General features: G+C 41.7%; 1 protein-coding gene across 8 annotated transcripts in view; it reads right to left on the reverse strand.

The window, feature by feature from the left end:
- Positions 1 to 22,395, reverse strand: part of SNX25 (sorting nexin 25) — a 159,190-nt gene that overhangs the window by 56,139 nt on the left and 80,656 nt on the right. For all 8 annotated transcript variants that reach the window (XR_013532756.1, XM_035292529.3, XM_078366136.1 and 5 more), the window contains one exon: positions 10,266 to 10,336. Coding sequence is in view for 7 of the 8 variants with exons in the window: in XM_035292529.3 (XP_035148420.1) it covers positions 10,266 to 10,336 (71 nt within the window). In the remaining variant the exon portion in view is untranslated. The remainder of the gene's footprint in view (positions 1 to 10,265; positions 10,337 to 22,395) is intronic.

The following is a 22,395-nucleotide window of genomic DNA, read 5'->3' on the forward strand; positions in this document are numbered from 1 at the left end:
TTTCTCTAAGACAAACTAATCAACTGTGAACCTGAAACATGTAGAGTTTTCGGTGGATTTTCTGGAGTGTGTTGAAGCCTCAAAAGCCTTACACTTTCCTAAATACATAAAGTAAAGAACTGTACAGGTTGTCTTATGTCATCCTGAAAAAAGACAATACAAAGTTAGCTGGTACTGTGGTTTGAATGTCTGTGTCCCCTCCAAAATTCATGTTGAAATTTATTCCCCACGGTGTTATTCAGTGGTGCCTATAGGAGACGATGAGGCCAGGAGGAAAGGAAGTTGGTGCCTCATAAAAGGGCTGAGAGAACCAGCGGGGCCCTTAGGTCCTTCCATCACGTGAGGACTCAGCAAGCTTTTGTTCCCTCCAGAAGACGCAACAAGAAGGTGCCATTTTAGAACCAGAGAGCAGCGCTCACCAGCCACGGAATGCCACAGCCTTGATCCTAGATCCCCAAACTCCAAAATAAGTAAAAAATAAATTTCTCTTCTGTATAACAAGTACCCAGTGTGCAGTATTTTATTAAAGCAGCAGGGATGGAATGAGACGTGGTTAATTCCTTAAGGTTTCAGAGGGTACATAATCAGCTAATCTCTAATCTGTTACATGACATTGTTTCTTTAAATCCTCAAAGTGTTTTCACAATTGTGTATCATTTCTTACATCAACATCAATTATGATTCAAAAAGACTTGCCAAGACAGGTGCGGTGGCTCAGGCCTGCCGCCTTTGAGAGGCCGAGGCAGGCGGATAGATTCAGCCCAGGAGTTTGAGACCGGCCTGGGCAACGTGATGAAACCCCATGTCTACAAAATATACAAAAATTAGCTGGATGGAGTGGTGTGCGCCTGTCATCCCAGCTACTTGGGAAGCTGAGGTGGGAGGATCGCTTGAACCCAGGAGTCAAGGCTGCAGTGAGCCGTGACTGCACCACTGCACTTCAGTGTGGGTGACAAAGCCAAACCCTGTCACAAAAAAAAAAGACTTGCCGGAAACATCTTTATATGGAACAACAAAACTGTATTTATACTGTGTATGTGTATTAATATATACTACATTCGCAAATAACGTTCCCATCTCTATGTTGAATACTAAACATTCCTAGGATCGTCGTCCATCTGCTCATTCTTCTTTTAAACTTCTGCAGCTTCCCACTTATAAAAAAGAACGCAGCAATGAGGAGAAAGAACACTCGGAAGCAAAATCATTTACAACATACCCACTGAGGCTTTTCTCTGGTTCATTGCCTGACGGTCTTTTCACTAGACCACACTACCTCCAAAATGCAAGGATCTCCAAAAGTGACTCAACAATTACATTTTGGGGAGATTTTTTAATGCTAAAAATTTAGCCTTCTTTAATGACGTTTATGGGAGGGGGAAGACGTTCTTATCTGAAGCAAATTAAAGGGAAGGCCAATCTGAGAAACAATGACGTCGCTACTTTTTCTTTCTTTTAATGCGGCTATGTAGAGCCATTGTATAAATTACCTGCTATTTGCCAGCCATACATCAAAACTCCAAAATCACAGAAGTACGAGAACTACTTCCTGGAACACCCAATAAGTTACTACACACTGAGGTAAAAGAAAAGGGACAACGAGGAATGCTAAATTTGTTCTTTTTTCTTAAAAAAAAAAAAAAAAGTATCTGTACTTAAATTATAACCAAAGTATTTAAAATTGAAAGCACCTACACATGAACTTTAATGGGGAGAAGCAGATGGGATAAAGAGTTAGCGGAAGCCACTTCGGACTGTTAAAACATTGTTCTGCTCTAATAATGCGGTAGCATCAGGTTTGCTGAAATCTGCCTTGGAATCAGCAGAAATGGAAGGCTATTAAATACGGTCTCTATAATGGTAAACTTCCAAATATTTCTCTTCAGCATTGTTCTCTCTCCACAGCACGAATCCCAGCTTAGAAATACCAAATGAAGACTTTCCGGTCCCGCTCTTGCCCCAAATCCAGGATGCCCAAGACCAAACCCCTATGTAACCCCTGATTCCTTCAGTATCTCCACTGAGGACGCTTTACGATTATCTAGAGCACCCAATCTAAAGACGAAAACAACTGAGTCGTGGAGAAATAAAATGACTTGTGTGGATTCCATCAGGAAGCTAACAGCACAAGAGAACTTGAACCAAGGCCCCCCAATTCCTGTGCTAGGGCTTTTTCTTCAGTACCCCAGACTTGATCTCACCAACCTGCAGCAATGGGACACAACAGTAGACTAGAAAGGACGACCTCAGACTAACTGACTTAACCGCTCTAGACAGCTGCCCTCTCCTCTTGTATAAAAGTCAGCGGATCGCACCACAGCTGTCATTCTCTCAGATCCTTTGTCTCATCTTCCTCGGTCACTAAGCACGCTGTTTTCCTTCATGATCTTCCTTACCAGTCCCCTCCTTTCACCAGCATTACCCAGGACCTAGACCGCAGGGCGTCATTCCTACTCGGTGCTTCAGCCTCCTAGTTGGAATACTCCAAAGATATTTTTTAAAGTTTTCATCATTTATCTATTTTTTCATTTTCTATTTACATGTAATTGTGTTTTACATTATTTCTCTAGCTCTGTTGGTGATGCAATCCCTCATGGCACTATACTGAAATGTTTTCATCATTATACAATTGTGGGCCGGGCACAGTGGCTCACACCTATAATCCCAGCACTATGGGAGGCCGAGGCAGGTGGATCACGAAGTCAAGAGACCGAGACCATCCTGGTCAACATGGCGAAATCCCATCTCTACTAAAAATACAAAAATTAGCTGGGCATGGTGGCACGTGCCTGTAATCCCACCTACTCAGGAGGCTGAGGCAGGAGAATTGCCTGAACCCAGGAGGCAGAGGTTGCGGTGAGCCGAGATCGCGCCATTGCACTCCAGCCTGGGTAACAAGAGCGAAACTCCGTCTCAAAAAAAAATAATAATAAAATAAAATAAAATTGTGAATATGAATAGGCCTGAATCATAATCATATCATAACCTATATTGTAAATAAAAACAGGGAAAACTATTTTAAAATTACTTCTTTTGTCAAAAATTTTCTGTAAGATTTTAAAAATCTAATAATTTAAATGATGTAAAATACTGAATACCTTTTTAGTAGAATTATTCAATAAAAAATATAATGTTAATATTACATCAAAACATCTTAGCAACATATACTGGAAAGTTAATTATAAGAATCTTTATGGGCCGGGTGTGGTAGCTCATGCCTGTAATCCCAGCACTTTGGGGAGCCAAGGTGGGTAGATCACCTGAGGTCAAGAGTTCAAAACCAGCCTGGCCAACATGATGAAACCCCATCTCTACTAAAAATACAAAAAAAAAAATTAGCCAGGTGTGGTGGTTTGCACCTATAATCCCAGCTACTCAGGGAGGCTGAAGCAGGAGAATCGCTTGAACCCAGGAGGCAGAGGTGGCAGTGAGCTAAGATTGCGCCACCGCACTCCAGCCTGGGCAACAGAGTGAGACTCCATCTCAAAAAAAAAAGTGTGTACTCACACTCACTTCTCACTTATATGCTACAAAGAGCTACAAAAAAGTATGAGTTTGTTCTGTGAAAGTAATAGCACAAAGTTCTCCAAGCACACAATCTAGTTCCATGAATGGTCAAAATGAAACATGAGATCTAACACCACAAAACAAACACTCCGAGGCCTTCACCCTTCTCCTCTAGAGGACTGCCTGATGTGCTCCCAGCTGCAGATCCAATGCCTAAATGAAGGCCTTTGAAGGGCCCACGTAAGCCTTTAAACCCCTAAGGGTCTTGGTCTACATGGATGGATCTTTGACTCACACTCTCATGTAGGCCAAATGAACCCAACCTGAAGTCACCCGAGCATGAAGACCCCTTTTTCCCAACTCTAAGCCTGTAAGGTTATTTCAAGCCAATTTTGAATAAGCAAGAATACAGTCCTAGACTTCAAAAAGGAAGAGACCCTCTGGCTCAAGGTAAAACCAAACAAACAAGTTCATAAACTTAGAATTTAGAATAAAACTTAAGACAGAAAAATATGTGATCAAAGCACCTTTGTAAAATAGGACTTTACTTAGTATTCAAGTTAAACTTCACTAAGCACCATGAGAAGCCTTGCCAGACGCTTGTACATGCTGCTTCATTTAGTCACTGAATGAGGACTGAAGAGCACTAGAGATTCCTAAATGCTCTCCTGTGTAGTCCAGTATGGCTGCCACTAGCCACAAGCTTAAGATAGTGTGGCCATAAACTATATTTTCAGTCTCTTTCCCCTCATTTTTTTAAAAACTGCTTGATATAAATTCACATACCAATTTCACCTATTTACCAAACACAATTCAATGGTTTTTAATATATTCAGAGCTGTGTCACTGGTACCACAATTAAATGAAGAATATTTCCATCATCAGAAAGAAAACACCTGTACCCATTAGCAGTCACTCCCTCCTTCGTTTTCCATGCCACTTCATCTCAGCCTCCCACCTCCAACAGACCCAAGCAACCACTGAGCTGCTCCTTTGTCTATGCATTTGCCTGTTCTAGACATTTCATGTAAATGAAATCATGCAGTATGTGGCCTATTGTGACTGGCTTCTTTGACTTAGCGTAAGGTTTTCAAGGTTTACTCCTCTGTATTGTTGAGTAATATTCCATTGTATGAATATACCATATTTGGTTTACCCCATTGTTGATGGTGATTTGGTCGTTTCCAATTTTTGCCTATTATAAATTATGCTACTATAAACATTTAAATTTTTCGTGGAGATACAAATTCCATTTCTCTCAGGTATACACCTAGGAGTGGAAATGCTAGGTCACATGGTAATTCTATATTTAAAATTTTGAGGAACTGCCAAATTGTTTTCTATTTTCCATTTCCAACAGCAATGTATAAGGTTTTCAATTTCTCCATATCCTCACCAACAGTTCTTATCACTTTCATTTTAGCCACCCAAGATATGAAGTGATGTCTCATGTTAGTTTCAATTTGCATTTCCTAATGATTAATGATGATGATGAACATATTTTCATGTGCTTATTGGCCATTTGTACATATTCTTCCTGGAAATGTCAGTGCAAATCCTTTGCCTGTTTTTCAAATGGGTTATCTGTCTTTTGATTATTGCATTGTAAGAGTTCCTTATATACTGGCCGGGTGCGGTGGCTCACGCCTATAATCCCAGCACTTTGGGAGGCCAAGGCAGGCAGATTACCTGAGGTCATCTGGCCTCTGAGACAAGCCTGGCCAACATGGTGAAACCCACTCGACTGAAAATACAAAAAAATTAGCCAAGTGTGGTGGTGGGTACCTATAATTCCAGCTACTCAGGAGGCTGAGGCAGCAGAATTGCTTGAACCTGGGAGTCGGAGGTTGCAGTGAGCCGAGATTGCACCATGCACTCCAGCCTGGGTGACCAGCAAAACTCCATCACAAACAAACAAACAAACAAACAAACTCCTTCCTGTCCTCAAGTAATCCTCCCGCCCTGACCCCCTCAAAGTGCTGGGATTATAGGCTAGGCCACTACACCCAGCCAAGTTTTTCACTTTTAATGAAGAACAATTTACTTTTTCCCACCGTCACTTGGCTTCCCCTCATTCTTACTAGACCCACACAATTTGCCAGAGCACTGATTCCATGGAACCTGTCTTTTTCTGGACACGAGGACATGTGGCGGCTGGAATTACCTATACAGTTCCAGCTATTCTACTTTTTGCCGAAATGTTTTTTCTGACTTTAAACCCTATTATAGTCTTAAAAGAGACCAACGTGGTGAAAGCTAAATACTTATACCAGAATTAACCCAAAAGGAGTGAAGGTAGTAAGTCTTAATGTGGTCAGAAACCTTGCTGAAAAGAAGTATTTCTAGCATTTTCACATAAAAAGGGGAATAAATGCTATACTTGAACTTACCAGTTACAATGCGGTGGGTTGAATTGTGTTCCCAAAAAGATATGTCGAAGTCGTAAGCCCCTGTACCTACGAAGGTGATCTTATTCAGAAATGGGGTCTTTGCCGACGTGATCAAGTTAAGATAAGGTCATGCTTAATTAGGGTGGGCCCCAATCCAGGATGACTGGTGCCCTTTTAAGAAAACAGAGACACAAAACCAGAGGAGACTGTCACGTGATGACTGAGGCAAGGACTGGAAGGACATATCTCCAGGCCAAGGACCACCAGGACTGCAAGCACCATGGAAAGCTAAGAGGCAGATCCGGAAGAGACTCCCCCAGAGCGTTCAGAAGCAGCGCGGCCCTGCCCCAGCCTTGGTCTTACACTTCTCACCTCAGAACTGTGAGAATACATTTTTGCTGTTTGTGCCGTACGGTTTGTGGCACTTTGCTGTGGCAGCCCTAGGGATCGAGACAGAAGAACCTTTTAAATATTGTATGGTTCTACTTATACGTGGTACACAACCTACTCAGATTCAGAGAGACAGAAAGTAGGATGGCAATTGCCAGGGGCTGAGGGGAGTGGGGAAGGCGGAGTTATTGTTTCATGGGTACACCGTTTCAGTTTGGGAAGATGCAAAGGTCTGGGGATGGATGGTAATAACGGCTACAGAACAACAGGAACACAATTCATACCACAGAACTGCACACTTAAAAATGGTGAAGTTGTTACATGCATGTCACCACAATTAACCCTCTTCTCCCCAAAAGAAAAATCTTGTTCCTGAGGACTGTGAGCTCCTTTAAATCATCGGGCCCCGAAAAGCATTTAGAACGTAAAAGGTCATGTCACACTTCCCCGTGAGCTAAATAATTACCTCTTGAAGCCGCTTCTATGCAGGCTCTACACCAATGCCAGGTAGCCATAAAATGTCCACGTCACAGTTTAACCACGTACAACCAAGCACTAGACAATATTATTTCTGTAAACCCATGAGAATTCCTGACAACTTTCCCAACTGCCCTCTCTCCTGATTTGTCTTTTCTCTTTAAGAGCTCGAGCCTCAGGCCAGGCGCAGTGGCTCAAGCCTGTAATCCCAGCACTGCGGGAGGCCGAGGCGGGTGGATCACGAGGTCGAGAGCTTGAGACCATCCTGGTCAACATGGTGAAACCCCGTCTCCACTAAATATACAAAAATTAGCTGGGCATGGTGGTGCACGCCTGTAGTCCTAGCTACTTGGGAGGCTGAGGCAGGAGAATTGCTTGAACCCAGAAGGCGGAGGCTGCAGTGAGCTGAGATCGCACCATTGCACTCCAGTCTGGGTAACAACAGCGAAACTCCGTCTCAAAAAAAAAAAAAAAAAAAAAAGAACTTGAGCCTCTTTTGTTCTCTGCAGCGCTCCTCAAGGCAACCTGGCAGTGTGTCCCTGGCTGTCGTCCTCAACTTCTGCACTTGAATAAATTCTCTTTAAACTAGATTCTGACCTTTTTGTTCATTTTAGGCAGAGAGAAACTAATAACTTAAACCAAATACTTCAGTTATAATTAATATTAAACCACAATGCATCATATTAACAGCAAATTCTTGCCAGTTACTTTGTCCTTATATATAAATAAACATGTACACACACTCTCATGCTAAAATTTCATATTAAGCACAAAGCACGTAGGAGTTTAAGCAGTTTAACTTCACAAAAAGAAGGAAGATTAAAATCCACTGAAGTATTATCATATGCAGCCATAGAGGCTGGAGGCGACAATCACTGCTAACCAGTAACCTCAGAGAAGCACTGGAACCAGTCTCCAGCATTTTCTGTCCCAGGCAAAATGGCCCTAAGGCCCCAAGAGTGCTTAGTTTGTTTGTCTTTTCCTCAGTGCTTAAACAACAGAGGGAAGCCAGGATACCCAAAAGAGTTGTAAGGATAGTTTAGATGGAAAACACAGACATGAAAGACTCAGGCATCACTGAGAAAACTACAACATAACTGTTATGGGCTGAATCGCGTCCTTCCCCCACCCCCAAAGTAAATTCAGAAGTTGAAGTTCTAACCCCAAGTACCTTAGAATGTGACCCTATTTGGAGGTAAGGCCTTTGGAGAGTCAATCAAGTTGAAAGCAGGTAAAAAAGAAGGACAATGTGAAGACATGAAGACACAAAGAGAAGACAGCCATCTGCAGATGGGGAGAAAGGCCTGGAGCAGGTCTGTCCTCACCGCTCTCGGAAGGAACTACCCTGCTGACACCTTGGTCTTGGGCTTCCAGCCTCCAGAACTGTGAGAAAATTAATTTCTGTTGTTTAAACTACCCGGCTTGTACTTTTCAATGGTAGCCCTAGCAAACTAATGGAAAAACAAAATGAGAAAGGTATTTTGCTCACTAAACTCAAAGAGAAGCACTAAAAAAGATCACAGCGGCCAAGAAGGCGTGCCTCGCCCGTGTTCTTTCAAACAGCTGTCCATCTGTCTGAAAGTGAAGCATCTTCTCTGCAAGAAATAGGATAAAAAGGAGAGGAACAGAGCCCACACTCTAGCAGGTATCCATCAGATCAGGTCTTCTGAGCTCGAAAGCCCATGTGAAGACATCCTCATTCAGAGTAAAATCCCAAGTCCTTGCGGTGCCAAGAAGGCCTTGGTGACTGGGTCCCCGCCACCTCTCTGAGCTCGCGTTTGGCTTCTCTCCATCAACGGAGCCCTTTCTTCAGACCCGTCAGTCTCGGCGTCAGGCTTTGGCACCTGCCCCTCTCCAGATACCCCAGGCTTCCAGATCACTGCTCAAAGCCCACTGTCTGAGCAAGGTCTTCCCCAACTCAGTGCCTAAATGCAGAACCAGCACTCCCTACCAGGATTCCCCGCAGCCGAAATAAGCACGTATTTCATTGTTGATTGTCTGACTGCCTCCCAGGCTAGTTTAGGGAATCAGAATGCGGAGATTGTGCCTTGTTTACTACTGTGTCATTATCACTCGGCCAGTACTCAGTAAACACTGAGGAATGGACACATCTACACAGGTTTCCTTACAGGCCAAGCTGAGGAGTTATGCATCTTCACAGTCTATTCCTGTATTCGCTGTAAACTCACTTCTACCTTCTGTCAGGCTCAGGGAGGCAAGTCCAAGTCCAAATCCCCAGCGGAAGCTTCCACTGCCTCTGTGTGCTAATGAGAAACCTGGAAGCATGCTTTAAGTCTTTGGCCCAACTCTTCCCTGCTGTTTTAGCACTCTACTCCCTCCACAAGCCTGGAGGTTTGTGTGGAATGTCTATTGTCCAAGGTGAAAGCAGTGTTTGCTGCCTCCCAGCCGCAAAGCAAGACCTGCTCTGCACTCTAGATTTTAACATGTTTTCTACCTTTGTATATGCAAGGGGGAATAATATTCTAACATCAGGCAAACTACAAGGGAGTTGAAAGCCATTCTCACACCTTAATTATTCTTCAGTATCATGCCTGGGTAAGAATCTTACTTCACTGGAAGAGAAACAAACAGGAAGAAAAAGAGCATATAACATATATATATATATATATATATTTCCATCTGCCCCTCCTTACGAAACCTCACACACAAGAGTGGAAAGAGAAAGAGCTATTATCAATCCAACGCTTAAATAAAGAAACAAGATTTTATTTTTCCTTAAAAAAATGCTTGGCTGGGTGTCGTGGCTCACACCTGTAATCCCAACCCTTTGGGAGTCCAAGACAGGCAGATCACAAGGTCAGGAGTTCAAAATCAGCCTAGCCAATATGGCAAAACTCCGTCTGTACTAAAAATACAAGAAGTAGCTGGGTGTGGTGGTGCATGCCTGTAGTCCCAGCTACTGGGGAGGCTGAGGCAGAAGAATTGCTTGCACCCAGGAGGCAGAGGTTGCAGTGAGCCAAGATTGTGCCATTGCACTCCAGCCTGAGCAACAGAGTGAGATGCTGTCTCAAAAAAAAAAAAAAAAAAAAGAAGAAAGAAAAAAGAAGTAAAACCACCTTAAAGAAAGGAAAATAAAGGAAAAGATTAAGTATATCATTTAACTTATTGGAGTCATTTAAATGACCAAGATTATGTTTCAAGATAGAAATATTAAGATTAAAAATCAACATGTGAAAAAAATTATGTAATCATGTTTAGTTTAAAACCAGAACAGAAACATATATACCCAATGACATTTTAACCTTCTAAAAATTATGACTGCAGCTGAACAGAGTTTATACAGAAATACAGACAGAGGTTTTTGTTAGGGTGAAATTATATTTACTTCTCTAATGCTGGAATCGTATTGTTTTAATAAATTGCAATATTTAAATGTAAGCCAGAAAACCTCCTATTTGCCGAAGACCTGACAGGAGGAGAAGCCCAGGGATCCACCCGCCCTTTCAGACGAGGAACTGAAGAAAACAGACTGCTTCTTACCCTTGTGTCTCTTCAGCTGGGGAAAGCTGCTAATTGTGGTCGCTTGGATTATTTCCACTACAATTTGATACCTGATTTTTAAAAAAAGAAAAGGAAAAAAGATTTAAGAGGAAGAAAATACTATTTTTAGAAATACCGTTAGACTGTACTTAAACAAATCAACACGGGAGCCGTGAACCCTGCCCAAGGCGCACTGAAAGAATCCAACATGGACTGACATCTACAACAGACCAGGCCGCATCTGTGTTCTAGCCACTCCTGAGGCCCTCAGGTAAACATCACGAGCCTCCTCATCCCTATACCAGAAGCATAACTACCTGTAGAAACTGTGAGGTTATGCTCAGCCCCTCTCTCCTCCATACTCCTAGGTGACCAGAGCTTACTGATTCTACTTCTTAAATTTGCACTGTCCAATAAGGTGATCACGAGCTACATGTGGCTGTCTAATTAAATTAAACATGTACTTCCAGGCCGGGCGCGGTGGCTCACGCCTGTAATCCCAGCACTTTGGGAGGCCGAGGCGGGTGGATCACGAAGTCAAGAGATCGAGACCATCCTGGTCAACATGGTGAAACCCCGTCTCTACTAAAGATACAAAAAATTAGCTGGGCATGGTGGTGCGTGCCTGTAATCCCAGCCACTCGGGAGGCTGAGGCAGGAGAATTGCCTGAACCCAGGAGGCGGAGGTTGTGGTGAGCCGAGATCGCGCCATTGCACTCCAGCCTGGGTAACAACAGCGAAAATCCGTCTCAAAAAAAAAAAAAAAACATGTACTTCCTCAATCACACTAGCCACATTTCAAAGGCTCCACCGTACCTGTGGCTTGTGGACCGCATTGTGCAAGAACATTTTCATCACTGCAGAAAGTACTACTGGATGGTGCCATCAAAGCTGTCCTCTCCGCTGCAGCCCCACTGCCTCATTACTTCTCACTCAGAAGACTGTCTTAACCCAAGAGAATCAAAGTATCTGCACCAGGACTCACATCAATACTTTTGCAGCTCCCCTGATAATTTTAAGGCACAGGGAGAGTTGAGAACCATGAGATCAGAGCACCAGCTATTTATGTGTGTGCCCGAGAAGACTTGCAAGTCAGGAAAAATAAACAAAATTCTTCATTTTAAGTGCCAAGTACAACCCTGCAGTTGTAGTATTTTGAGCATAAATTCAATTGGGCTTCATACATCCAAATTCTTTTTTTTTTTTATGGAGTGTCACTCTGTCGCCAGGCTGGAGTGCAGTAGCGCGATCTCGGCTCACTGCAACCTCCACCTCCTGGGTTCAAGTGATTCCCGCCTCAGCCTCCTGAGTAGCTGGACTACAGGCATGCATCACCATGCCTGTAGGCTTACTTACTCTTTCTTTTTTATTTTAGTAGAGACAGGGTTTCACCACGTTGGCCAGGATGGTCTCAACTTCCTGACCCTGTGATCCGCCCGCCTCAACCTCCCAAAGTGCTGGGATTACAGGTGTGAGCCACCACACCCAGCCCTATAAATCCAAATTTTTAAAGCGCCCTTTAATGGTTACTAAGTAGTGCCCTAATAAAACTGGTCTATCCCGAGTATTTTGCTTAGCCCTTAATTATATGAATTAATTTCATCTGCTGGTACTATTTATTTAGCGTTGATTCTTACTTTGAACAGAAACCGTGCAGTATTCTAAGATTTAATGTTATATCTGGCTGGTTTTTATAGCACATAAGCATATACATTCTTTTGCTTTTCAACTAAAACCCAGAAAAGAGACAAATTTAATCTTAGTCATAGCTGCTCGTGGACTCCTCACAAATTTGCATTTTTTAGTTTTCTCATTTGGGTAATATGAACATCAGTGCCCGACTCCCAGGGCCTCAGAGCAGGCTGTCAGGAGCAGTGTCGGCACACCACCCAGAGATGGGGCAGACACTGGCTGCCTGCCCAACGTGCAGTCTCCCTTCCTTCCTTGCTAAGTGACGTACGGTGTTATCCGGGAAAGAGACACACCCAGCTAAAAAGGCCAGCATTCTCCCCAGCAGTCAGAGATGGCCAAGGGATATCGTTCTAGCCTTGGAGTAGGCAGAAGTCACCGGGTAGGGATTCAAGGAAAGCGGTCGAAAAGGAGCCTCCACAGAAAAGCACTTTCCAACTTTAGTCCTTACCCCTCCTTCATGCTTCTGTGTAACGCTAGTATGCAATTGGATAAAGGCACAACAGTACCCTGCAATCATGAAGGTAAAAGCCACAGGGTAGGCCGGGCACAGTGGCTCACACTTACAATCCCAACATTTAGGAGGCCAAGGCAGGAGGACTGCTTGAGGCCAGGAGTTTCAGAGCCTAGGCAGTATAGCGAGACCTCATCTCTACAAAAATTTAAAAAGTTGGCTGGGAGTGGTGATGCTTGCCGGTAGTCCTAGCTACTCTGGAGGCTGAGGCAGCGACCAATTGACCTCAGGAGTTCAAAGTCACACTAAGCTATGATTGTGCTACTGCACTCCAGCCTGGTCAACAGAGTAAGACCCCGTCTCTTCAAAAATAAAAAAATAAAACAAAACAAACAAAAAAAGACCAGGTGTAGTGGCTCATGCCTATAATCCCAATACTCAGGGAGGCTGAGGTGGGAGGATTGCTTGAGCCCAGGAGTTTGAGACCAGCCTGGAAACAAAGGGAGACGCTGTCTCTACTAAAATAAAAAATAAAAAATAGCTGGGCATGGTAGCATACACCTGTAGTCCCAGCTACTAGGGAGGAGCCTGAGGCAGGAAGACCACTTGAGCCTGGGTGGTTGAGGCTGCAGTGAGCTATGATCATGTCACTGCACTCCAGCCTGGGCAATACAGCAAGACCCTGTCTCAATGAAACAAAAAACTACAACCTAAGGATGACAGGAGTAGTTCAGGGTTCCAATGACATCATGAACCATCAAAACAGCCCCTAACTACCGACCTCAGGGCAGGTGGAGACCAGGGAAAAAAAAACACCTGCCTCATTTAAGTCGCTGTATGTGAAGCTGTCTTGTGGCCAAACGCCACTGCAACTCAGAGAGCTTTCTGAGGAAGACTTACGTGCTTCCACACAGCAATTCCAATCTCAAGAGTTTATCATAGGAAGCAACTAAACAGAAGAAAAAGACAAAAATAAAAACACGACCCAAAGCCCAAACTATCATATATATGTTTATTGTAGCAAGCTCTACAAAGAAAAGCATGGAAATATTCATGGTCAATCATGAGTATGGTCAGTAATGCTTCCATTAAACAAACATTTCTTAATCTTTTCTTTTGTTCTAGACACACAGGAATGAACACCACCAATATGGTCCTTGCTTTCAGGACATATCAGATTAAACAGAAAGCGCCCAGCCAGTAATATTTATAATCATAAAGATTACATGAAAATAGATGTTTATGACAGTAATTTTTAAAATGCAGAACGGCACATACATTTATGATTGTAGATATGTATCTGTGTGTGTATATTAGCCAGGGCTACAAGGCAAAACAGAGATAAAATGAAGACTTAATGCATCTTCACTGTTAAAATGGTAGCCTTAATGAGTCATTTTCAACTTTTTCTAAACTGTCTTATCTATCTACCTATGTATCTAAGCCTGTTCAAGCTAAACTTGCCTTCTTTTTTCTTCCACAGTAAGTTTCCTTACCTCTCCATTTCCCTACTAGTACCAGCATCCTTCTCAAAAACCATCTTCGGTATCCACCCTGCCAATCAACATCAGTCTCAAAGAGCTATGGATGGTCCTTTGAATGTCTTTAAATAAGCTCCTTGCTTATTCTTCCTTCATCGATCACCCTGTTTCAGGCTGCCTTCTTTCCTAAATGGTCTGTCTCCCAGACTTCAATCCTCTCTCCCATCCAAACCACCCTGAGCATCTGTCAATACACCCTCCTATGGGACCACTCACCTCATCTCTCCCTTGTTCAGTACCTCCTGCACCTCCCCAGATGAGTAACCCTACATTCCTGCCTGCACTCCCTTCACAACTTGGCACTGGCTCTGTTATCCAAAAATTTCTTTTTTTTCTTCCTATGAATGTGAACCTAATTAAGCCAGGCTGGTTTCTACACTGCCTTCTCAAAACTGCGGTCTCATGCTTCGTTTCCCGCTGGAAGGCAGTCTTCCTGTCTCCGTACCTAGAGGTTACACGTATTACCTCTTCCCTCAAGCCTTCCCCATCCCTAACCTATGACCTCTTCCCTCAAGCCTTCCCCATCCCTATAAGGCACACCAGTATCTGTCTTCTCTGAAATCCTGAATTACTTCTGTCCTATAATCATATCTATTTACTCTTTTATATTGTTGTTTTAAAGAGTCACGTGTCCACAAAGAATGCTGCGAACAAAGACAATGGAATTCCCAGTCATTTCAAGGCCCAATACGCCTCCAAAGAATGTTGACGCATTTTTGAGCCTAAGAATGTAGGCTCAAAACTACAAAACTACACTGTTACGTATAATAAAGATATGCTACTTTTTTCTCCTCAACTAGATCAGGAGCCTCTTAAACAAAGGCGTTCTGTCTTACATTCTCCTGTAGTACCTGGCTTGGCACTAAACATATGGTAGGCACTCAACAGATATTAATGAGCTAAATTAACGAAAATCAACATTTCTAACACTTAACAGGTACAAATAATACTCTGAACAATTTATTCTTTTGATATTCTTAATGATTCATGCTTGGGAACAAATGAGCCGTCAAGGGTACCAAAGAAAATATACGCCGAGTAAAGAGTTAAAGATTTTTTTTTTAACAAAACCATAAAATTACAATGTAATACCACCTAACATTCGTAGATTGCTTTCATTAGGTACCGGGTCCTGTTTAGATATTTTAATTTATATTATCTCATTTAATCCTCAGAAGATGGTATAATCATGTCCACATTACAGAGAAGGAAATTAGAATTCAGATGATTCTCAGATCTATAAAAGGTCCCACTGCTTTGAAGTCCTAGAGACAGAATTATAATCTAGGGCTGCCTGACTTATAAAGCTCATGCTCCTAAACATTTTCTTGTACTCTAAAATTCAGTACAGGTTAATATTTATCTTCTCCAGTGCTTTTCCAAGTACATAAGTACAGCCAATGCCAGATCATCTTTCCAGCCTTCTATATCCCTCTTGGGTACTGTTTCTGCCAAACCAGACCACACAAGATACCGTGAACGCACTCCAGGTCTTTCCCCACTCCCTTCTCGTTAGTATTTCTCCTTCTCCTTAACGGTACTCCTGTTTCTTCCTGCACACCATCACTTCCCCCCTTATCTGCTGAGATCCTGTTAACTCTTATTAAACACTCTGTTCATGGCCATTCCTCTGTGAAGGTTTCTCAAGAGTTCTCTGCTGTGGAATAAAATATTTGCTCCTACTCACTTCCTTGGTGCTTCACAGTCCACTTACAATCTTAGGACCTTGCTTCCTACTTAGCTACTTATAGTCACATGGGTCTCCTGCGCTGGACTGCAAACACTTGACAGCAGGAGGCAGAACCCAAGGAGTGCGACCAGTTCATCTTCGTAAGCACCAGCCCTTCTCCACACTGCACTCTGCACATAGTGGGCATCAGAAGATGATTACTGAATCTGTTTACTTCACTTTTACTGGACATCAAGAGGAAATGACTTTTACATTTTTTCCTCAGCAAAACTATACAATGTATACATCGAAACATATCCAAATGCTGGCTGTCCTTGAGGACATGGGCTTCCAGAGTTACCTGGCACTCACTCAGCTTTCTTTCCCCAGAGGAGGATATGACTTTGCAAGTGCTGAGTTCAGTTCAAGAATAAAGAGGGCTTATATTTGTATACGTTCCCTTGATCAGAAGTGCATAGACTGTTATGTGTTTTACAAAATGATAATGTAAAGTCAAGAAATCAAGTATTAGGGAGGAGGGGCATAACAAGAATTCATAACAAGGATTTTCCAACTCCGGCAAGATCCTACCTAGAGTAACCTTTGTCCCAGTGACAAGGAAAAGCCAAAAGATAACTCTCACCTGCTCCTCTGAGTGGCCACCTCATCTCTTTTTGGTATTTTACAACTGGCTAAATAAAAAGAGCAAGTTTGTGTTTCTAACACTTCCCAACAATAAACTCACGGAAATGCTACACAGCACTTCAAAGTAATTGCCTTAGAAATGTATAGATTTGATGCTGGGAGGGTGGCTCAGGCCTGTAATCCCAGCAGTTTGGGAGGCCAAGGCAGGCAGATCACTTGATGTCAGGAGTTCAAGACCATGGCCAATACGGTGAAACTCTGTCTTTACTAAAAACACCCCCCCCAACACACACACACACGCCCACCCCACACACAATTAGCCGGGCATGGTGGCACGCACTTGTAATCCCAGCTACTCAGGAGGCTGAGGCAGAAGAATCGCTTGAATCCAGGAGGCAGAGGTTGCAGTGAGCTGAGATTGCACCACTGCACTCCAGCCTGGGCAACAGAATGAGATTCTGCCTCGAAAAACAAACACAAAATTATACACATACCCAATATACAAATATATTCATTATATTAATATACATTTAAATACATGTATGTATTTAGAGACATATATATTAATATATAATAAAATATTATATTTAAAATATTTTATATATATTTATATATGTTAATATTAATTATATTAACATACGTTTAAATACATGTATTTAGAGACATATATTTATATATGCTTTTATTTTTTTATATATTAATATATATTTTTATATATCATATATTATGTATATATTTAAAATATTTTAAATATATGTTTTATATATAATATATATTAATATTAATTATATCAACATACATTTAAATACAGGTATGTATTTAAAGAGACATATATATATATACACATATATATATGAGTCTCTTCATTTCATTAGGTATAGCTTATATGGATTTATGGTGGCTCACGCCTGTGATCCCACCACTTTGGGAAGTCAAGGTGGGTGAATCACCTGAGGTCAGGAGTTTGAGACCAGCCTGGCCAACATAGTAAAACCCCTTTTCTACTAAAAAATACAAAAATTAGCCGTGTGTGGTGGTATGTGCCTATAATCTCAGTTACTCAGGAGGCTGAGGCAAGAGAATCATTTGAACCTGGGAGGTAGAGAGTGTAGTGAGCTGAGATCGCACCATTACACTCCAGCCTGGGCAACAAAAGTAAAACTCCATCTCAAAATAAATAAGTAAATCCTTCATCTCAGGTATACAATGTGATAAATGGTTTAAAACATTGTTTTATAAAAATTAGCAAGAATATATTATGGAGTAGAATACCGTACATACTATGAACATTAAAAACTAAATAATTTATTTTTATTTTTATTTATTTAATTAGAGATGGAGTCTCGCTCTGTTGCCCAGGCCAGAGTGCAGTGGTACTACCTGCAACTTCTACCTCCTGGGTTCAAGGGATTCTTGCGTCTCAGCCTCTGGAATAGCCGAGATTACAGGTACGTGCGACCACACCCAGATAATTTTTGTATTCTTTGTAGAGACAAGGTTTCATCATGTTGGCCAGATTGGTCTTGTCCTGGCCTCAAGTAATCCACCTGCTTCAGCCTCCCAAAGTGCTGGGGTTATAGGCATGAGGCCCTGCGACTGGCCTAAAGAATTTTAAAATAATGTTTTCAGAGTTGCCACAAGCTAGGAGTGTTTTTGTTAGGGGGACTCAGTTAAGGCATTTGTGAAGAAAGCAAGCCATGATGCTTTTAGCCAGCTAAGCTGAAGCTTTTTTCCCATTCAGAGTTCTCCTAAAAGGGGCTAATGGATAACTGAGAACGTGTATCAGAGTAGTAAAGAATGTGAGCGCTCACACTGGATGGCCTGTGTTCAAATCCTGTTTCTAATACACACAGTGTCATCCCGGGAAAATGATTTAAGCTTTCTAAAACTAAAGCATCATCATTTATTAAAAAAAAAAAGAGTAATAACAGTAATTCTCTCTCACAGGGTTGTTATATACATTAGATAATATCCTTAGTAATCTTAAAACACAGTCTGCGAGAGTTCAATAAACGTTCGTTATTATTCTTCCTTAACACAGCTACTGAGTCTTTAGGTATGTACTAGGGAAATAGTATATATGTTTGTTAAATATGTAGATATTTAAAGCAGCCTTACTCTTTCCTGACTACAAAAGCATTTTAGCCAATCAACCTTAGACCGCCAGGATCACTCTAGTCCAACAAAATCAGGTCTGCTGACCCACATGAAGAGCGACAGACCACGCAGCATTGGAACCTGGGGGCGTGCCTCTCCAAATGAGGGAAAAGGTAATATTACTATGGGATTCTAGGGAACAGTGGAGTTAAGGTGAAGTTTAAATTAAGCAGCATTTTGATAGACTCAAAGCAGGGCTGTGTAAAGGAGTCAGTGTTGGGTGGATCAAGGGCCCCATTTCCGGAGAGCTCTCAGAAAGACATGTTGAATCCAGAAATCCTTAACTATGGCTCTGCATCTGGGTTGTAAATTGAAGCTGCTTCTCTGTGTCAGCCTGCTTTAGATCATCCAGGCAAAAGTAGAATGTGTCATTCTCACTGATGTAATTCCAAACACGAACTGGTAGTTTAAGATTTTTGAAAACAAAGTTTCTCAGTGAGTAAGAAAGCACAAAGAAGGGGATCATTAGGATATTCTACTGCCAGGAGAGGCACTTAGGAGAAATACTGTTTCCTGTTTACTTTATAGCTGGCTTCAGTGTCTGTTATACCAGCCTGATAAATCACTGGGCAGATTTTCCTTTCTCAGTCTGCACCAGTTTTTACCTTCTCTAAAGTAGCATATGTTCATTAAAGAAAACGAGAAAATATACAAAGCACACATTCAAAGTTAACTACTATTAACATTTGGACTATCTTTATAATCTATGCGAACAAATTTTTTTTTGTTTTATAAAACTGGGTTTATATGCTATACCTACTGCCTTTGAGCCTTTATTTATCAATTTATAATTATAATTTTATTAATCAATTTATAATTATAATTATTATCAATTTATAATTCCCAGTACAATTAAATATTCTAATGCTATGCCATTACCAGTATATGGTAATCCACTGTATAGATGATACACCAAAGATATTTTTAACCAAACTCTTTTTATTATGCATTTTGGTTATTAAAAGCTTTTCTTTATTTATATAAAACTGCAGCCTGGTGTGGTGGCTCACGCCTGTAATTCCAACACTAGGCGAGGCCAATGTTGGTGGACAGCTTGAGCCCAGAAGTTTGAGACCATCTGGGCAACATAGTGAGATTCTGTCTCTACAGAAAATACAAAAATTAGCCCAGCATGGTGGCTCCGGTAGTCCCAGCTACTCAGGACTGGGCTGAGGCTGAGGTGGGAGGATTGATGGAGCATGGGAGGTCAAGGCTTCAGTGAGCTGTGATCGTGCCACTGCACTCCAGCCTGGGTGACAGAGCCAGATCCTGTCTCAAAAACACAAAACAAACAAAAAAACTGCAAGGAACATTCTTGGAGAAATCTGTCCACACATGATTATTTCCTTAAGATATATTATGAGTCTTAAGTGCATTAAAAAGGACACCCATTTCTACACTAAAAAATTACGTCACAAATAGGTAATAATTTATACTCCTCCCAATAGAAAACAAGATTCTATTTTCCTACACCCTTGCCAATGCTAGTTAACAAATGTTTAATCTTCGCCAACATTATGAGCAAAGAAAAAGTATCTCATTTTAGTGCTTACATCTCTGAGTACCACTGAGGATAAGTACAAGGTTTTGCGCTATATTTTCATGAGGTGTGTCTAATGGCATTAAGCAGGAGGCGTCAGGAGTAAAATGGGAAGTATTTTAAGTTACGACTTAGAGGAATAAGAGGCTCTTTCCACTAAAGGGCTTTTAAAACAGTTTTCCATCTTTTTAGTGTACGTACAGAAGGCAGCTGATTCCACAGAAAGACATGCTTACCAACCTTTTTTCATTCATAGCACATGTAGAAGATAACATTTGAACACAACACTGAGGCAAGCAGCCATCACAGGGTCACTCCGAGGGTTGAGGAAACTGTCTCCATGCACCTATAACACTATTTGAGTCACATCAGGTAGGAGGTTCTGGACCAGAGTAGTCTGAAGTGAGGTGTCCCAAACTTAGAGAATACACACACACACCTCTCTGTCTCCCTCTTCCCCTATATAAATATAAAATTATAAAAATATACCTATCATATACATGACATGTATATAATTACAAAGATTATATATTTGGAAATATATTCACTAAGTATAAATGGCATTTATACTTTTCTTAATCTTCTCTATGTAATTTTATCTTCCTAAAATAACCAAAAATGTTACCATATATTCATTTCCTATTTCCCAGAGCCTACAGAAATTACATGTTACAATGAAATTACATGTTACATGAAACAATCAAATTATGTCACTACTGACTAGCAGGTGCCTTTTAGATAACCTCAAAAAGCCAAACTTGTTCACTCTGCTATCTGTATCTATATTCTACTAGTGTTCCTCCCAGTTTTATGTCAGCGATTAGTAGGACTATAATGTTTATTTATACTCAAGTGTATGGCACCATTTGCATATGTTTCATTCTCAATTCTTACATTAAGCATTTTTGTTCAGGATGTTTACTGAATATCACCGTTAGTTGCCTAGTGTCATGTTCTATATAGAAAATTTCCTAATGACTTATACATTTTGCATGAACTTTTCCTGAAATAAGATATTATCCTGGCCAGATGCAGTGGCTCACACCTGTAATCCCAGCACTTTGGGAGGCTGAGGTGGGTGGACCACGAGGTCAGGATTCAAGACTGGCCTGGCCAAGATGGTAAAACCTCGTCTCTACTAAAAATATACAAATTAGCCGGGCATGGTGGCGGATACCTGTCATCCCAGCTACTCGGGAGGCTGAGGCAGAGAACTGCTTGAACCCAGAAGGCAGAAGCTGCAGTAAGCTGAGATCGTGCCACTGCACTCCAGCCTGGGCAACAGAGCGAGACTCCATCTCCAAAAAAAAGAGAGAGAGATTATCCTGTAGCCTCATCTCATCCATTAATCCTATTAAAGTCAGGATCTGAGAGTGTATTTGCCTTCTCCCAGCAACTGCCATTTTTTAGCTCTTAATGGAAGACTACCATGACCTGAGAACTATGCTAATTCATTACATGCATGATTTCATTTAATTATGAACAATAATTATAAACAACAATCCTAGGAAATAGAAGTTACTTTCCCCATTTCACAGTTAAAACTGAGGCTCAAAGTTTAAATGACTTGTCCAAGGTCACGCAGCTTGCAAGAAGCAAAGCAAAAATGCAAACCAGGTCTGTTAGGTCCAGGTCTGTCTGACTCTTGAGCCCAAGCTCTTGGCCAGGGTCTACCTGAGATGCTTGACTGATTGCCATAGGTTGACTTGTGTTGCTAACCATCCTCTACCTCTGGAAGAACTGCATTTCTGTATGGCGTAGGGTCATCAAAAGACAGAACATGTGGCTACCACTCAGTGATGTACAGAAGCCAGCCCTGAGGCTTGTGGCAGCTCATGAGACCCGGCTGCTAAATTTTTTAGAAATTAAACTCATCATTATTAAAAAGTCAATTGTACAAACTTACCATTAAATAAATTTTATTTTTTAAAAGGTAATAAGGGCCACGTATGGTGGCTCACACCTGTAATCCCAGCACTTTGGGAGGCCAAGGTGGGAGGATCACAAGGTCATGAGATCGCGACCACCTTGGCCAAAAATGGTGAAACCCCAGCTCTACCCAAAATACAAAAGAAATTAGCTGGGCATGGTGGCATGTGCCTGTACCCAGCTACTCGGGAGGCTGAGGCAGGAGAATCGCTTGAACCTGGAGGCAGAGGTTGTGGTAAACCGAGATCACGCCACTGCACTCCAGCCTGGGAAACAGAGGGAGACTCCATCTCAAAAAAAAAAGTACTCAAAACTCATCACTTCCTAATAACTTTATTCATGAGTTTTATTATTACATGTGCTTGTGAGGTTATTTTCATCTTCTATAACAGTATTTCGGAAATACTCTATATACTATAATGGTGTGCTATTGCGAATCTCTCCCCAACTCCATGTTCAGTGACGTCATGCTGGTGGTGTTAAATCGGCCATGACTGGAGTATTAA

Source organism: Callithrix jacchus, chromosome 3, assembly GCF_049354715.1.
Source record: "Callithrix jacchus isolate 240 chromosome 3, calJac240_pri, whole genome shotgun sequence".
In the NCBI taxonomy this organism is placed as follows: domain Eukaryota; kingdom Metazoa; phylum Chordata; class Mammalia; order Primates; family Cebidae; genus Callithrix; species Callithrix jacchus.